We start from the raw sequence: 16,032 nt of genomic DNA, 5'->3' as shown, positions 1-16,032 counted from the left end.
ACAAAATTGGTGCACTGAATTCAGTTCCTGAGCCAGATAAACACTTCTCTGGTTAGTTAAATGTCTGACAGACTTTTAAGGTCATAGCCCTGGCAATTGTTGCTCTTGATCTGTCTTAGACCAGGGAATTTTGTCTACTAGTTTCAAGGATCCAGAAGGTGTAAAACGGCCAAGGACTCCACACTAATAAGATCAGGAGAAGAACAATCATAGCCCTAAAGCGTGCCTCTATTCTGAAGCTGGCCCCCATGGGCGTGAAGAATTGAAACTCTTTGGCGTTGGTCATGATTATAGTGTGCAAAGCTGCAAAACGTAAGCCAATGTTTTCCTGATAGTATGTTGGGTGTATTTTGGAGATGTGACCAGAGTAGAGTAATTAGTGCATCGTTACCTCTGGGCTGCAGTTATCATCGCCTCTTTGTTGCCTTCATCAATAACACCGAGCCATTCGTCATAGAGATCAGATAAAAATATACTTCCCGGGATATTTTCAAGAAAGTCCTTAGGGAGATAAAAAAATATGTGTATATATTATAGAAAATATGTATTGGAAATATTCCAGAGAAAATATGTAGTTAAAAAATTCAGTTCAGCCCCCACTTCCTTTACAGATACCCAAACTGCGACCCACACGGAGCTCGGCTCTGACTCTCCATTGACTTGCACACGCAGGAGCAGGTGCTTGGATTTTCTCCCGCTAAAACTTAGAGGCATAAAAGCAGAGCTTAGGCTGTGGTGGAAATGAAGATAAAGCTCCCTTCTATCATCTGGAACTTATTTTTTGTGTGTGCTTTTTTTGCAAAGTACCACAAACTGACAGGGTCTGGCTATAGACCATCCTAAATCCTATTAGCTTCTTGGACAGAAATACACATACCATGTTGCTTGTTTTAGACACAGTGCTAGCTCTTCATTCTAGTAAGAAAAGGGCTGAAACAATCAAAACACAAACAGGTGGGCTCTTGCACACATATTAGGAAAGAACTAGGTCTTCTCACTCGGGGTAGGTGTGCTCCCTGGAAGAAAGCTACTCTCACAATGGCTTCATTCTTCCTTTTCTTAACTGTCTAAAAGTCGAGAGTCTAATGGCAGACTCACTGTGGTCCTGAGGATAGATCCATTTCTAGTATAGGCCAATTGTCCAGTTAGTTTGCCATGATATTATCAAGGCCAAGGTTGCAGAGTCTGATTCTCCACCAAGATCCGTCAACTTCAGGAAGAGAAAACTTTAGAAATGTCTAAGCACTCTCCCCACAAGTGCTCACCCTCTTCCTAGTCGGTGCTTATAACACGGAATCAGGAAAGAACCTCCTAACTCTTGCTAGAAAATCGATTCCATGTTTGCACCTTACAGAGGGCAACACTCATCTTCCTACCTAGTGTATCATCATTCTTCTCCTGTCTCTTGATGCCTTTACGTATATTATTACTGATATCACTATGGCCCCAGTGTAGGAGTGGTTACCTAAGTCATTTCTGGACTTGGCTATTTATCACATCTTCGAACATTAACGGGGGACAAGGGAAGACCAAATGTGACTGAGATTCTAAGACTGTAGTCATTACTACGTTAACATAGGGTTGTTCAGAGCTGTTCATAAGTGCCAAGGTGGATGGATTAAATTCTTTCCCTGTTCTATTTCTTTTGGAAAGTTTGCCTTCATTAGGAGGGTGGTGAGGATGTTTGCATGGGTAAACAGTGTGTACGTATTGGTGCGAATTTTGAAATTTATTATCATGACTAGTAGTCATTTCAGTATTAGTATTTTGCATGGAGTCTTCAGGAGTGAGGGTGGGGAGGGCGGTGTGTAGTGAAAACAGAAAGTATTTCTAACACATGGGGCTTTGAACTCCTAAAGTAGCTTCCTCAAATTTTGATTTTGTCAAGCATTTTTCAGCTTGTCAGGTTCTTAATCTATTATGCCCATCACGGTTCTTGAGCAGTCATGATGAAGGACACCATTCATAGCTTCAGTTACACATATGTGGATAATGCTAGAACCTTCCCTACCTTTAAGACGGATGCGACCACATGAACAGATTCGCTGTACGCGTTCAGTTTGACCCCAGAATTTAGTTTTTTCTTTAGGACTCTGCAGGATTTTATATTGACTGATTTGCTGAAGACGCCTTCTGTGAGTGGCCCTTTTTGATTAATAAAGGAAAGCATATCCTGTAGGAAGAAAAGAAAAGTACATGGCATCTCATATCCACAAACGCAGAGCACAAGCTTGCCTCCATTTTGAAAGAGCACGGGAATGTAATGGTACACTGTTTTAGAGTGGGAAGGGCCAAAGTCAATTTAGATTGTTTTTTTTTTCAGTGTCTTTCTATATAATTTCGACCCAAATATCCATTTTACAGTCATACACTAAAACATTTTAAACACTTCTTTTATTCAGATTTTCCTTTCCATTGAGTTTCCACTTTTAAATCAAACTTCTCCGCTTCAAGGATTTTGGGGAATCACCATCTGTTTCCTACTTTAGCATTTCTTTCTCATTATTCCCTACATAGATGCTCCTTCCCAAGTATGGAAGTCTATTTAGGAAATACTCATTTCCCATTTGTTTATTTCTCTTTAAGTGACTGTATACTCCTTTCCTACTTGTTCTATTTTCTTCCCTCTTTTAAAGTCAGGCTCAGAAACTCTCTTCTCCTTCTCTGATTACCCTTCCTTCTCATGAGTCTTTCATTGTCTTTTGCTGTATCTTCATGTCCTCTCCCTGCTGTGTAGAAACTTAATAAGGGGTGGACTCAGGGAATCCAACGGATCTGAAGTCTATTATGCTATTTATCTATTGTGTGACCTGGGGCACATACATCCTGTACTGATGCTTTTCTGATTCGTTTAGGCAGTGCGAAGGATGATAATCCTAGCTAGCCCCTAAATTTGCTGTGATGCAAGGACCTGGGGTAGTAGCTAGCAGGTAACATCCTAGCTAGGATGATACATTTCTTCATACCTAGCAGAACGTTCCCTACATCGCGTACAATGCTTGCAGAGACACTGAATACTCAGTGAAGGTCCACACTGACAATTCACTACAGCAGTTTGAGATAACACAGGCCAAACTCTGTGGCTTTCATTTGACATACTCTGTTAGGATTAACAGATTCCTATTTGCCAGAGGATGAGTCTATGCTCGTGTCAGATGTTTGCAGTTGTTAGACTGCGTAGACTCTGCTGAAGGAGACTTGAGACTCATGTGAGTGCAGGAAGGCAATGAAGGGGGAGTGTGAAGATGAGGTGGACTCTCAGAGACTCACAGACAGAGTCCATTTTGACTGATCTGAACAGGCCTCGGTGGGTCTTTGTGGAAACAAGATACAAGTGGAATGGAGAAGAATGTCTTTTCCTGTTCTATTTGCCTCATGACTCTGCTGGACCTAAGTCAGATTCTGTTCCTTGAAATAACAGTAACAGAGCTTCTCAGCCAAAGCCAGGGGCTGTCTAATGACTTCTCCATTTGGGGATAGATTTGGATGAGGACACGTGGCCTCTCAGAGTTTCCCCTCCTCAGGAGGGCTATAGAAGACCAAAAGGAGATGACCTACCAGAATTGGAAAGGGCAGCTTGTCTTTATAACACATATCCATGAGGGAAACTCCAAAGAGCTGTCCTGGCTTTGCGGAAGGTGGGGATGTGCACTGGTTGTGCTGGAAAGTTCTGGTGCCCCACCAAAAGGCCCTGGCTCTGAAATAACGGCTTTTCACAGTCTTCTTCCCGTAATCTAAGGAAGAAGTGAGATTAGTAGTAGTAGTTGTTGTTTAATACGCTGAACCTTCTTTTTCCTTTTTTTTTTTTTTACAGATTTTATTTATATTTTGACAGAGAGAGAGACAGCGAGAGAGGGAACACAAGCAGGGGGAGGGGGAGAGGGAGAAGCAGGCTTCCCTCGGAGCAGGGACACCGATGCGGGGCTCGATCCCAGGACCCCGGGATCATGACCTGAGCTGAAGGCAGACGCTTAACGACTGAGCCACCCAGGCGCCCCGGACTCATCTTAATTCCTGATGACTTGTATTTTCCAAAAGATTTCCTCAAAGTAATGTGGTAAGCATCATAAAACCAAGAAATGTCAGAAATATGGAGGGATTGATGATACGTGTCTCCAGGTTCTGAATCGAAAGTCTACCTTTTAAGGTGGACTGCTGCCAGGTAGCTGTGATTAGCTAGGCTCAAATCGTACTAGCTCTAGTCTCAGGGGCACTTCTCCTAGTCCTATTAATGGCTTTTTTTGGATTCCATCCATCATCTTATTTATTCTACACAACAATTCTAAGATTTAGACATTATTTTTATCCACATTTTAGAGATGAATAAACTGATGCTGAGCTAGAAAAACTGATCAAAGGTAATATAGCTGGTAAATGGGGGCACAGGACGTTACACTCTGGAGAGGTTTTTTGACATCAAGTCAAGTCCTTTTTTCTCAATGATGCCAGTTCTTTCAACCCGTTTCAAAGGGCACTGGAATCCTGTGGTGCCTCAAGAGCCCCTGAGCCAAAAGAGGAGGGAGGGGAAGAAAGCCCCCTTACTCTGGCTTCAGCCAAGGCACATCTAATACACATAAATATATATATTATGATTATATTTATATAGTATAAGTATCTAATTATATATTATATATATATATATATAACTACATATATATGTGTGATGTTCTATATATAGATAGATATATAGCACCCATTTAGAATTTTGTTAGAAAAAATTCCCAAACACTGTAGCATACCATGATGAGTCCTAATGCCCTTATGATCTACACTAGAAACTTCTTGAAGTCAGAGACCGCATTTTATCCTTTCTTTGGTCTCACAACAGTGTGGAACCTCCCTTGACCTGTGAGCCAGCCTTCGGAAGAAGGAGCCCATGGAAATCCTTGCCCTGGTAATGCTCTGGGCTCCAGAACAGCTCTCCCATGACCCCGGGCAACCTTGCTGTCTGCTTCTCACTAAAGCCAATTAAATTACTCCCGGTACCTGCAGCCTTCTCGCTCTTACCATGACTCATTGAGTTCTCTCCCAAGAGGGAAGTGATGACTTCTCCAAATATCCTGAGGCAATTTTGAATGAGAAACTGTACAAGACAAATCTGTAACACAAAAAGACAAGAATGGGGTGCTCTTTTCCATAGGGCATAGTTATAAATCACATTTTGTATACAGACCTTGGCTGTAAGAAAAAATGTGAAGGACTTCTCAGAAAAATTCAGAGTTGATAAAAATATGTAGAAACCAGGGGCGCCTGGGTGGCTTAGTCGGCTAAGCGTCTGCGTTCGACTCAGGTCATAATCCCAGGGTGCTGGGATCAGCCCTACATCGCGCTCCCTGCTCAGCGGGAAGCCTGCTTCTCCCTCTCCCACTCACACGGCTTGTGTTCCCTCTCTCGCTGTGTCTCTCTCAGTCACGTAAATAAATACAAGTTTAAAAAAAAAAAAAAAACACAGAGAAACCAGAGTTCTCTCAGAAATAACTTAGGAAGAGTGATACTTTCCCGTGTACTTTGGGTACACATTTTAAAATACTGCTCATCCGTGGGCTAAAGTTATACTGAGTGTCCTCGTTTAAGAGCTAACATTTTAGGATCAGTGGTTACGTCTTTAAGCCTAGGGTAAATTTCGGGGCCCCTCAGTTGGCCGTCTGACTCTTGATTTCGGCGCAGATCACGACCTCATGGTGGTGAGATCCAGCCCCACATGGAGCCAACTTTGGGCTCCGTGCTCAGCGGGGAATCGGCTTGGGCTTCTCCCTCTCCCTCTCCCTCTTCTTCTGCCCCTGCAATGCTCACGCTCTATCTTTCCCTCTCTCAAATAAATACATATCAAAAAATAAATAAAACAAAGATAATTTTCAAAGTAACCTACCTTATTAAAGTTTACTTATTTTTTGCTTTTAAATTTTGTGTCCAGTTTTATTGAGCTGTAACTGATGTATACCATCTTATGAAACTTTAAAAGTATGAACAAAAACTTAAGAAAACCATTTCTAAATGAAGAAGTATCTTAAAGTTGGGAAGCAGGGATTTTGGTGGGGTTGTGAGGGAAAACCCACACAGCTGGAGAGAAAACGTATCTGTCTGTCTATCTTCAGTCCCTTCCCACGCATTGCTTTGCCTCATACTGGCTCTCTCTGGGTGAGCTTGGGGAAGACCTGTCATCTTATTAGGATATTCTGGAATCTCTTGCTACTTTCCATACGACGTAGCAGAGGTGAAATAGTAGCCGAGTACTTTTCTAGATGAGCCACAATTGGCAGAGGACGGCCAATGTGTTTGGAGCCATGGGGGCTCATATTGCCCAAGCCACCCAGGATGTGCCAGTGATGACCAGAGGAGCTGGCTGTTGTCGCCATTGTGTAGTGAGGAAACCATGGCTTTGCCCAAGGTTACGAGTCCCTCAGGGATTAGGCTGAGAGTTGAACCTTGACTAGTGAAGCTCCAACGCCCAGGTTCTTTTCTATCGTATCACACGACTCCTCTCTCTCTCGTTTAGTCAGTCTAGTGTTTAGTCTCCTGGAGGGGGAAGAAGTGACTCGACTGCTCCGAGTTTCCCATTTAACGACACCCCTTCCCTGACTCCGCCAGAGTAGGATAAAGAACTCTGCCACTCCATAGGGCCCTAATGAAAATGTGCACTTCACAAAGTTCCATCCGTCAGAGTTACTACTGCACATGTCCGGTTCAAAGTAGGGATTCTACCCCCTGGGGAACAAAAATGAGAGCTCTCATCACCTTTTTTATCAAGTTGTCTTCCAATTCCAAGCTGCCGGAATCAGGTGGGTAAAGAACGCTTGGGGCTGTACAAACGGTTACATTATAAGCTGTCATCTGATTGGATGAGGAATGTTGCTCAATGTTGTATAGCACTCCAAAAAGGTATCGCGAGAGAACAACATTTGCTCTTGGCAGCTGGGCTAAAAGCCTATGGTCAGAAAAACACACTTTTAAATTAGGCAAGTGATTCCACTTAGGAGGTTGGAAAAACAGACAGGGAAAAGGATACATCCTTGTATATCTAGCACACAACCCGCTCTAGCAGAGTTCGAGGCATGAATGTAGACAAAATTCTTGCACTGAATTCAGTTCCTGAGCCAGAAAAACACTTCTCTGGTTAGTTAAACGTTTGTCAGACTTTTAAGGTCATAGCCCTGGCAGTTGATGCTCTTGCATGTGTCTTGAACCAGGGAATTTCGTCTACAAGTTGCATGGATCCAGAGGTGTCAAACGGCCAAGGAGTCCACAATAAGATCAGGAGAAGAACAATAATAGCCCTAAAGCGTGCCTCTATTCTTAAGCTGGGCCACATGGGTGTGAAGAATTGAAATTCTTTGGCGTTGGTCATGATTATAGTGGGCAAAGCTGCAAAACGTAAGCCAATGTTTTCCTAATGGTATGTTGGCTTTATTTTGGAGATGTGACCAGAGTAGAGTAATTATTGCATCATTACCTCTGGGCTGCAGTTATATTCTCCTCTTTGTTGCCTTGATCAATAACACCGAGCCATTTGTCATAGAGGTCAGATAAAAATATACTTCCTTGGATATTTCTACGAAAATCCTTAGGGATATAAAAGAAAAAAAAAATATATATATATATACTATAGAAAATATGTATTGGAAATATTCCAGAGAAAATATGTAGTTAAAAAATTCAGTTCAGCCCCCACTTCCTTCACAGATACCCAAACTGCGACCCACACACAGCTCGGCTCTGACTTTCAATTGACTTGCACACGCAGGAGCAGGTGCTTGGATTTTCTCCCGCTAAAAGTTAGAGGCATAAAAGCAGAGCGTAGGCTGTGGTGGAAACGAAGATAAAGCTCCCTTCTATCATCTGGAACTTAGTTTTTGTGTGTGGTTTTTTTTTTGCAAAGAACCACAAACTGACAGGGTCTGGCTATAGACCATCCTAAATTCGATTAGCTTCCTGGACAGAAATACACATACCCATGTTGCTTGTTTTAGACACAGTGCTAGCTCTTCATTCTAGCAAGAAAAGGCCTGAAGCAATCAAAACACAAACAGGTGGGCTCTTGCACACATATTAGGAAAGAACTAGGTCTTCTCACTCGGGGTAGGTGTGCTCCCTGGAAGAAAGCTACTCTCACAATGGCTTCATTCTTCCTTTTCTTAACTGTCTAAAAGTCGAGAGTCTAATGGCAGACTCACTGTGGTCCTGAGGATAGATCCATTTCTAGTTTAGGCCAATTGTCCAGTTAGTTTGCCATGATATTATCAAGGCCAAGGTTGCAGAGTCTGATTCTCCACCAAGATCCGTCAACTTCAGGAAGAGAAAACTTTAGAAATGTCTAAGCACTCTCCCCCAAGTGCTCACCCTCTTCCTAGTCGGTGCTTATAACACGGAATCAGGAAAGAACCTCCTAACTCTTGCTAGAAAATCGATTCCATGTGTGCACCTTACAGAGGGCAACACTCATCTTGCTACCTAGTGTATCATCATTCTTCTCCTGTCTCCTGATGCCTATATGTATATTACTACTGGATATCACTATGGCCCCAGTGTAGGAGTGGTTACTTACCTAAGTCATTTCTGGACCTTGCTATTGATCACATCTTCGAACATTAATGGGGTACAAGGGAAGACCAAATGTGACTGAGATTCTATGACTGTAGTCATTACTACGTTAACATAGGGTTTTTCAGAGCTGTTCATAAGTGCCAAGGTTCATGGATTAAATTCTTTCCCTGTTCTATTTCTTTTGGAAAGTTTGCCTTCATTAGGAGGGTGGTGAGGATGTTTTCATGGGTAAACTGTGTGTATGTATCGGTGCGTATTTTGAAATTTATTATCATGACTAGAAGTCATTTCAGTATTAGTATTTTGCATGGACTCTTCAGGAGTGAAGGTGGGGAGGGCGGTGCGTAGTGAAAACAGAAAGTATTTCTAACACATGGGGCTTTTAACTCCTAAAGTAGCTTCCTTAAATTTTGATTTTGTCAAGCATTTTACAGCTTGTCAGGTTCTTAATCTATTATGCCTTTTATGGTTCTTGAGCAGTCATGATGAAGGACACCAATCATCGCTTCAGTTACTCACGTGTGGATAATGCTAGAACCTTCCGTACCTTTAAGACGGATGCAACCACATGAACAGATTCGCTGTACGGGTTCACTTTGACCCCAGAATTTAGTTTCTCCTTTAGGACATGGCAGGATTTTATATTGGCTGAGTTTCTGAAGACGCCGTCTGTGAGTGGCTCTTTTTGATTAATAAAGGAAAGCATACCCTGTAGGAAGAAAAGAAAAGTATTTGGGATCTCATATCCACAAACGCAGAGCACAAGCTTGCCCGTTTTGAAAGAGGAGGGGAATGTAATGGTACACTGTTTTAGAGTGGGAAGGACTAAAGTCAATTTAGATTGTTGTTTTTCCAGTGTCTCTCTATATACTTTCTACCCATATATCCATTTTACAGTCATACATTGAAACATTTTAAACACTTCTTTTAATCAGATTTTCCTTTCCATTGAGTTTCCACTTTTAAATCAAACTTCTCTGCTTCAAGGCCTTTGCGGAATCACCGTCTGTTTCCTACTTTACCATTCTTTTCTCATTATTCCCTTACGTAGATGCTCTTCCGCAAGTATGGAAGTCTATTTAGGACATACTCTTTTCCCTTTTTTTATTTCTCTTTAAGTGACTGTATACTCCATTCGTACTTGTTCTATTTCGTTCCCTCTTTTAAAGTCAGGCTAAAAAATTCTCTTGTCCTTCTCTGATTACCCTGCCTTCTCATGAGTCTTTCATTGTCTTTTGCTCTATCTTCGTGTCCTCTCCCTGCTGTGTAGAATCTTAATAAGGGCTGGACTCAGGGAATCCAACGGATCTGAAATCTATTATGCTACTTATCTATTGTGTGAGCTGGGGCACATACATCCTGTACTGAGGCTTTTCTGATTCGGTTAGGCAGTGCGGAGGATGATAATCCTAGCTAGCCCCTAAATTTGCTGTGATGCAAGGAACTGGGGTAGTAGCTAGCAGGTAACAAAGTAGCTAATATGATACATTTCTTCATAGCTAGCAAAACGTTCCCTACATACCTACAGTGCTTGCAGAGACACCAAATACTCAGTGAATGTCCACACTGACAATTCATTACAGCAGTTTGAGATAACACAGGCCAAACTCTGTGGCTTTCATTGGACATATTCTGTTAGCATAAACAGATTCCTATTTGCCAGAGGATGAGTCTATGCTCGTGTCAGATGTTTGCAGTTGTTAGACTGAGTAGACTCCGCTGAAGGAGACTTGAGACTCATGTGAGTGCAGGAAGGCAATGAAGGGAGAGTGTGAAGATGAGGTGGACTCTCAGAGACTCACATACACAGAGTCCATTTTGACTGATCTGAACAAGCCTCCGCATGTCTTTGTGGAAACAAGACCCACGTGGAATGGAGAAGAATGTCTTTTCCTGTTGTATTTGCCTCATGACTCTGCAGGACCTAAGTCAGATTCTGTTCCTTGAAATAACAGTAATAGAGCTTCTGAGCCAAAGCCAGGGGCTGTTTCATGACTTCTCCATTTGGGGATAGATTTGGATGAGGACACGTGGCCTCTCAGAGTTTCCCCACCTCAGAAGAGCTATAGAAGACCAAAATGAGATGACCTACCAGAATTGGGAAGGCCAGGTTGTCTTTATAACACACAACCATGAGGGAAACTCCAAAGAGCTGTCCTGGCTTTGCAGAATGTGGGGTTGTGCACTGGTTCTGCTGGCAAGTGCTGGAGCCCCACCAAAAGGCCCTGTCTCTGAAAGAACGGCTTGTCACAGTTTTCTTGCCGGAGTCTAAGGAAGAAGAGAGAGTACTAGTAGTAGTAGTTTTTTAATACGCTGAAACTTCTTCCTTTTTTTTTTTTTTTTTTTACAGATTTTATTTATATTTTGACAGAGGGAGAGAGACAGCGAGAGAGGGAACAGAAGCAGGGGGACGGGGAGAGGGAGAAGCAGGCTTCCCTCAGAGCAGGGAGCCCGATGCGGGGCTCGATCCCAGGACCCCGGGATCATGACCTGAGCTGAAGGCAGTTGCTTAACGACTGAGCCACCCAGGTGCCCCAGACTCATCTTAATTCCTGATGACTTGTATTTTCCTAAAGATTTCCTCAAAGCAATGTGGTAAGCATCATAAAACCAAGAAATGTCAGAAATATGGAGGGATTGATGATACGTGTCTCCAGGTTCTGAATCGAAAGTCTACCTTCCAAGGTGGACTGCTGACAGCTGTTATTAGCTAGGCTCAAAACATACTAGCTCTAGTCTCAGGGGCACTTCTCCTAGTCTTATTAATGGCTTTTTTGGGATTACATCCATCATCTTATTTATTCTACACAACAATTCTAAGATTTAGACATTATTTTTATCCATATTTAGAGATGAATTAACTGATGCTGAGCTGGTATAACTGGCCAAAGATAATATAGCTGGTAAATGCGGGCACAGGAATTTACACTCTGGAGAGGTAGTTTGACATCAAGTCAAGTCCTTTTTTCTCAATGATGACAGTTCTTTTCAACCCATTTCAAAGGGCACTGGAATCCTGTGGTGCCTCAAGAGCCCCTGAGCCAAAAGAGGACGGAGGGGAAGAAAGGCCCCTTCTCTGGCTTCAACCAGAGTACTTCTAATATACATAAATATATATATTATGATAATATATTTATATACTATAAGTATATAATTATATATTATATATAACTACATACACATGTATGATGTGTTTTACATATATATATACATATATATACAAATATATACATACATATACATACATCCTGTACTGAGCCTTTTCTGATTCATTATTACATATATACATATATATATAAATATATATGTATGTATATGTATAGCACCCTTTTAGAATTTTGTTAGAAAAAAATCCCAAACACTGTAGCATACCATGATGAGTCCTAATGCCTTTATGATCTACACTAGAAACTTGTTGAAGTCAGAGACCTCATCTTATCCTTTCTTTGGTCTCACAACAGTGTGGAACCTCCCTTGACCTGTTGAGCCAGCCTTTGGAAGAAGGAGCACATGGAAATCATTGCCCTGGCGATGCGCTGGGCTCCAGAACAGCACTGTCTATGCATCTCCCATGACCCTTGGCAGCCTTGCTGTCTGCTTCTCACTAAAGCCAATTAAATTACTCCCGGTACCTGCAGCCTTCTCACTGTTACCACGACTCATTGAGTTCTCTCCCAAGAGGGAAGTGATGTCTTCTCCAAATATCCTGAGGCAATTTTCAAGGAGAAATTGTACAAGAGAAATCTGTAACACAAAAAGACAAAAATGAGGTGTTCTTTTCCATAGGCCATAGTTTTAAACACATTTTGTATATAGACCTTGGATCTAAGGAAAAACGGGAAGGACTTGTCAGAAAAATTCAGAGTTGATAAAAATACGTAGAAACCAGGGGCACCTGGGTGGCTCAGTCAGTTACGCATCTCCCTTCGGCTCAGGTCAAGATCCCAGGGTGCTGGGATCAACCCTATATCTGGCTCCCTGCTCAGCGGGAAGCCTGCTTCTTCCTCTCCCACTCTCCCTCCTTGTGTTCCCTCTCTGTCAAGTAAATAAATCAAATCTTAAAAAAAAAAAACCAAAAACATAGAGACCAGAGTTCTCTAGGAAATAACTTAGAATGACTGATGCTTTCCCGTGTACTTTGGGTACACATTTTGAAATACTGCTCATCCGTGGGCTAAAGTTATAATGCGTGGCCTAGTTTCATAGCTAACATTTTGGGATCAGTGGTTACATCTTTAAGCCTAGGATAAATTTCGGGGCCCCTCAGTTGAGCGTCGGACTCTTGATTTCGGCGCAGATCACAATCTCATGGTGGTGAGATCCAGCCCCACATGGAGCCAACTTTCGGCTCTGGGCTCAGCAGGGAATCGGCTTGGTCTTCTCCCTCTCCCTCTTCTTCTGCCCCTGCCCCACTCACGCTCTCTTTCCCTCTCTCAAAGAAATACATATCCAAAAATAAATAAAACTAGGATAATATTCAAAGTAGCCTACCTTATTAAAGTTTACCTGTTTTTTGTTTTTAAATTTTGTTTCCAGTTTTATTGAGCTGTAACTGATGTATAACATCTTATGAAACTTTATAAAGTATGAACAAAAACTTAAGAAAACCATTTCTTAAATGAAGAAGAATCTTAAAGTTGAGAAGCAGAGATTTTGGTGGGGTTGTGAGGGAAAACCCACACAGCTGGAGAGAAAATGTATCTGTCTGTCTAACTTCAGTCCCTTCTCACACATTGGTTTGCCTCATGCTGGCTCTCTCTGTGTGAGCTTGGGGAAGACCTGTCATCTTCTTAGGATGGTGTGGAATCTTTTGCTAGTTTCCATAAGATGTAGCAGAGGTGAAATAGTAGCCAAGTACTTTTCTAGAGAGCCACTATTGGCAGAGGAAGGCCAATGTGTTTGGAGCCATGGGGGCTCATATTGCCCAAGCCACCCAGGATATGCCTGTCATGACCAGAGGAGCTGGCTGTTGTCGCCATTGTGTAGTGAGGAAACCATGGCTTTGCCCAAGGTTACGAGTCCCTCAGGGATTAGGCTGAGAGTTGAACCTTGACTAGTGAAGCTCCAAAGCCCACGTTCCTTTCTATCGTATCACACGACTCTTTTCTCTCTCGTTTAGTCAGTCTAGTGTTTAGTCTCCTGGAGGGGGAAGAAGTGACTCGACTGCTCCGAGTTTCCCGTTTAACGACACCCCTTCCCAGACCCCACCAGAGTAGGATAAAGAACTCTGCCACTCCACAGGGGCGTAATGAAAATGTGCACTTCACAAAGTTCCATCCGTCAGAGTTACTACTGCACATGTCCGGTTCAAAGTAGGGATTCTACCCCCTGGGGGACAAAAATGAGAGCTCTCATTACCTGTTTTATCAAGTTGTCTTCCAATTCTAAGGTGCCAGAATCAGGTGCGTAAAGAACGCTTAGGGTTATAAACACTGATAAATTATAAGCTGTCATCTGAGTGGATGAGGGAGGTTGCTCAATGTTGTATAACACTCCAAAAAGGTATCGCAAGAGAACAACATTTCCTCTTGGCAGCTGGGGTAAAAGCCTAAGGTTAGAAAAATACTCATTTAAATTAGGCAAGTGATTCCACTTAGGAGGTTGGAAAAACAGAGACAGGGAACAGGATACATCCTTGTATATCTAGCACACAACCCGGTGTAGCAGAGTTCCAGGCATGAATGTATGCAAAATTGTTGCACTGAATTCAGTTCATGAGCCAGATAAAAACTTCTCTGGTTAGTTAAATGTTTGACAGACCTTTAAGGTCATAGCCCTGGCAACTGATGTTCTTGCATCTGTCTTGGACCAGGGGATTTCCTCTAACAGTTTCATGTACCCATAAGATGTAAAACGGCCAAGGATTCCAAATTAATAAGATCAGAAGAAGAATGATAAAAGCCCTAAAGTGTGCCTCTATTATGAACCTGGCCCCCATGGGTGTGAAGAATTGAAACTCTTTGGCATTGGTCATGATTATAGTGGGCAAAGCTGCAAAACGTAAGCCAATGTTTTCCTGATAGTATGTTGGCTGTATTTTGGAGATGTGACCAGAGTAGAGTAATTATTGCATCATTACCTCTGGGCTGCAGTTATCTTCTCCTCTTCGTTGCCTTGATCAATAACACCGAGCCATTTGTCATAGAGATCAGATAAAAATATACTTCCATGGATATTTCTAAGAAAATCCTTAGGGAGATAAAAAAAACTATGTATATATATTATAGAAAATATGTATTGGAAATATTCCAGAGAAAATATGTAGTTAAAAAATTCAGTTCAGCCCCCACTTCCTTCACAGATATCCAAATTGTGACCCACACGGTGCTCGGCTCTGACTCTCCATTGACTTGCACATGCAGCAGCAGATGCTTGGATTTTCTCCCACTAAAACTTAGAGGCATAAAAGCAGAGCTTAGCCTGTGGTGGAAATGAAGATAAAGCTCCCTTCTATCATCTGGAACTTATTTTTTGTGTGTGCTTTTTTTGCAAAGTACCACAAACTGACAGGGTCTGGCTATAGACCATCCTAAATCCTATTAGCTTCTTGGCCAGAAATACACATACCCATGTTGCTTGTTTTAGACACAGTGCTAGCTCTTAATTCTAGCAAGAAAAGCCCTGAAACAATCAAAACACAAACAGGTGGGCTCTTGCACACACATTAGGCAAGAGGTAGGTCTTCTCATTCGGGGTATGTGTGTTCCCTGGAAGAAAGCTACTCTCACAATTGCTTCATTCTTCCTTTTCTTAACTGTCTAAAAGTCGAGAGTCTAATGGCAGACTCACTGTGGTCCTGAGGATAGATTCATTTCTAGTTTAGGACAATTGTCCAGTTAGTTTGCCATGATATTATCAAGGCCAAGGTTGCAGAGTCTGATTCTCCACCAAGATCTGTCAACTTCAGGAAGAGAAAACTTTAGAAATGTCTAAGCACTATACCCACAAGTGCTCACGCTCCTCCTAGTCAGTGCTTATAACACAGAAACAGGAAAGAACCTACCAACTCTTGCTAGAAAATAGATTCCATGTGTGCACCTTACAGAGCGCAACACTCATCTTGCTACCTAGTGTATTCTCATTCCTCTCCTGTCTCCTGATGCCTATATGTATATTACTACTGGATATCACTATGGCCCCAGTGTAGGAGTGGTTACCGAAGTCATTTCTGGACTTTGCTATTTATCACATCTTCGAACATTAATGGGGGACAAGGGAAGACCAAATGTGATTGAGATTCTAAGACTGTAGTCAGTACTACATTAACATAGGGTTGTTCAAAGCTGTTCATAAGTGCAAAGGTGCATGGATTAAATTCTTTCCCTGTTCTATTTCTTTTGGAAAGTTTGCCTTCATTAGGAGGGTGGTCAGGATGTCTGCTTTGGTAAACAGTGTGTTTGTGTCAGTGCGTATTTTGAAATTTATTATCATGACTGTAGTCATTTCAGTATTAGCATTTTGCATGGAGTCTTCAGGAGTGAAGGTGCGGAT

The 16,032-nt window shown here is 42.1% G+C and overlaps 2 protein-coding genes across 2 annotated transcripts in view; both read right to left on the bottom strand.

Annotated features, from left to right (window-relative positions):
- LOC135363533 (uncharacterized) overlaps positions 1-16,032 on the bottom strand; it is a 217,677-nt gene that overhangs the window by 49,438 nt on the left and 152,207 nt on the right. The window contains exons 34-36 of the mRNA XM_064584015.1: positions 3,559-3,734; positions 2,012-2,173; positions 392-501 (exon numbers count right to left, since the gene is read on the bottom strand). Of these exons, the coding sequence (XP_064440085.1) occupies positions 392-501; positions 2,012-2,173; positions 3,559-3,734 (448 nt within the window). The remainder of the gene's footprint in view (positions 1-391; positions 502-2,011; positions 2,174-3,558; positions 3,735-16,032) is intronic.
- Positions 6,941-16,032, bottom strand: part of LOC135363610 (rho GTPase-activating protein 20-like) — a 42,883-nt gene continuing 33,791 nt past the window's right edge. Inside the window, exons 15-20 of the mRNA XM_064584823.1 lie at positions 14,621-14,730; positions 13,900-14,089; positions 12,174-12,285; positions 10,634-10,809; positions 9,089-9,250; positions 6,941-7,560 (exon numbers count right to left, since the gene is read on the bottom strand). Of these exons, the coding sequence (XP_064440893.1) occupies positions 7,447-7,560; positions 9,089-9,250; positions 10,634-10,809; positions 12,174-12,285; positions 13,900-14,089; positions 14,621-14,730 (864 nt within the window). The 3' untranslated portion in view covers positions 6,941-7,446. The remainder of the gene's footprint in view (positions 7,561-9,088; positions 9,251-10,633; positions 10,810-12,173; positions 12,286-13,899; positions 14,090-14,620; positions 14,731-16,032) is intronic.

This window comes from Mirounga angustirostris, unplaced genomic scaffold, assembly GCF_029215605.1.
Source record: "Mirounga angustirostris isolate CCGP_5_RB_7025 unplaced genomic scaffold, mMirAng1.0.hap1 SCAF_2, whole genome shotgun sequence".
In the NCBI taxonomy this organism is placed as follows: domain Eukaryota; kingdom Metazoa; phylum Chordata; class Mammalia; order Carnivora; family Phocidae; genus Mirounga; species Mirounga angustirostris.
This window is presented reverse-complemented; position numbering and strand designations above follow the sequence as displayed.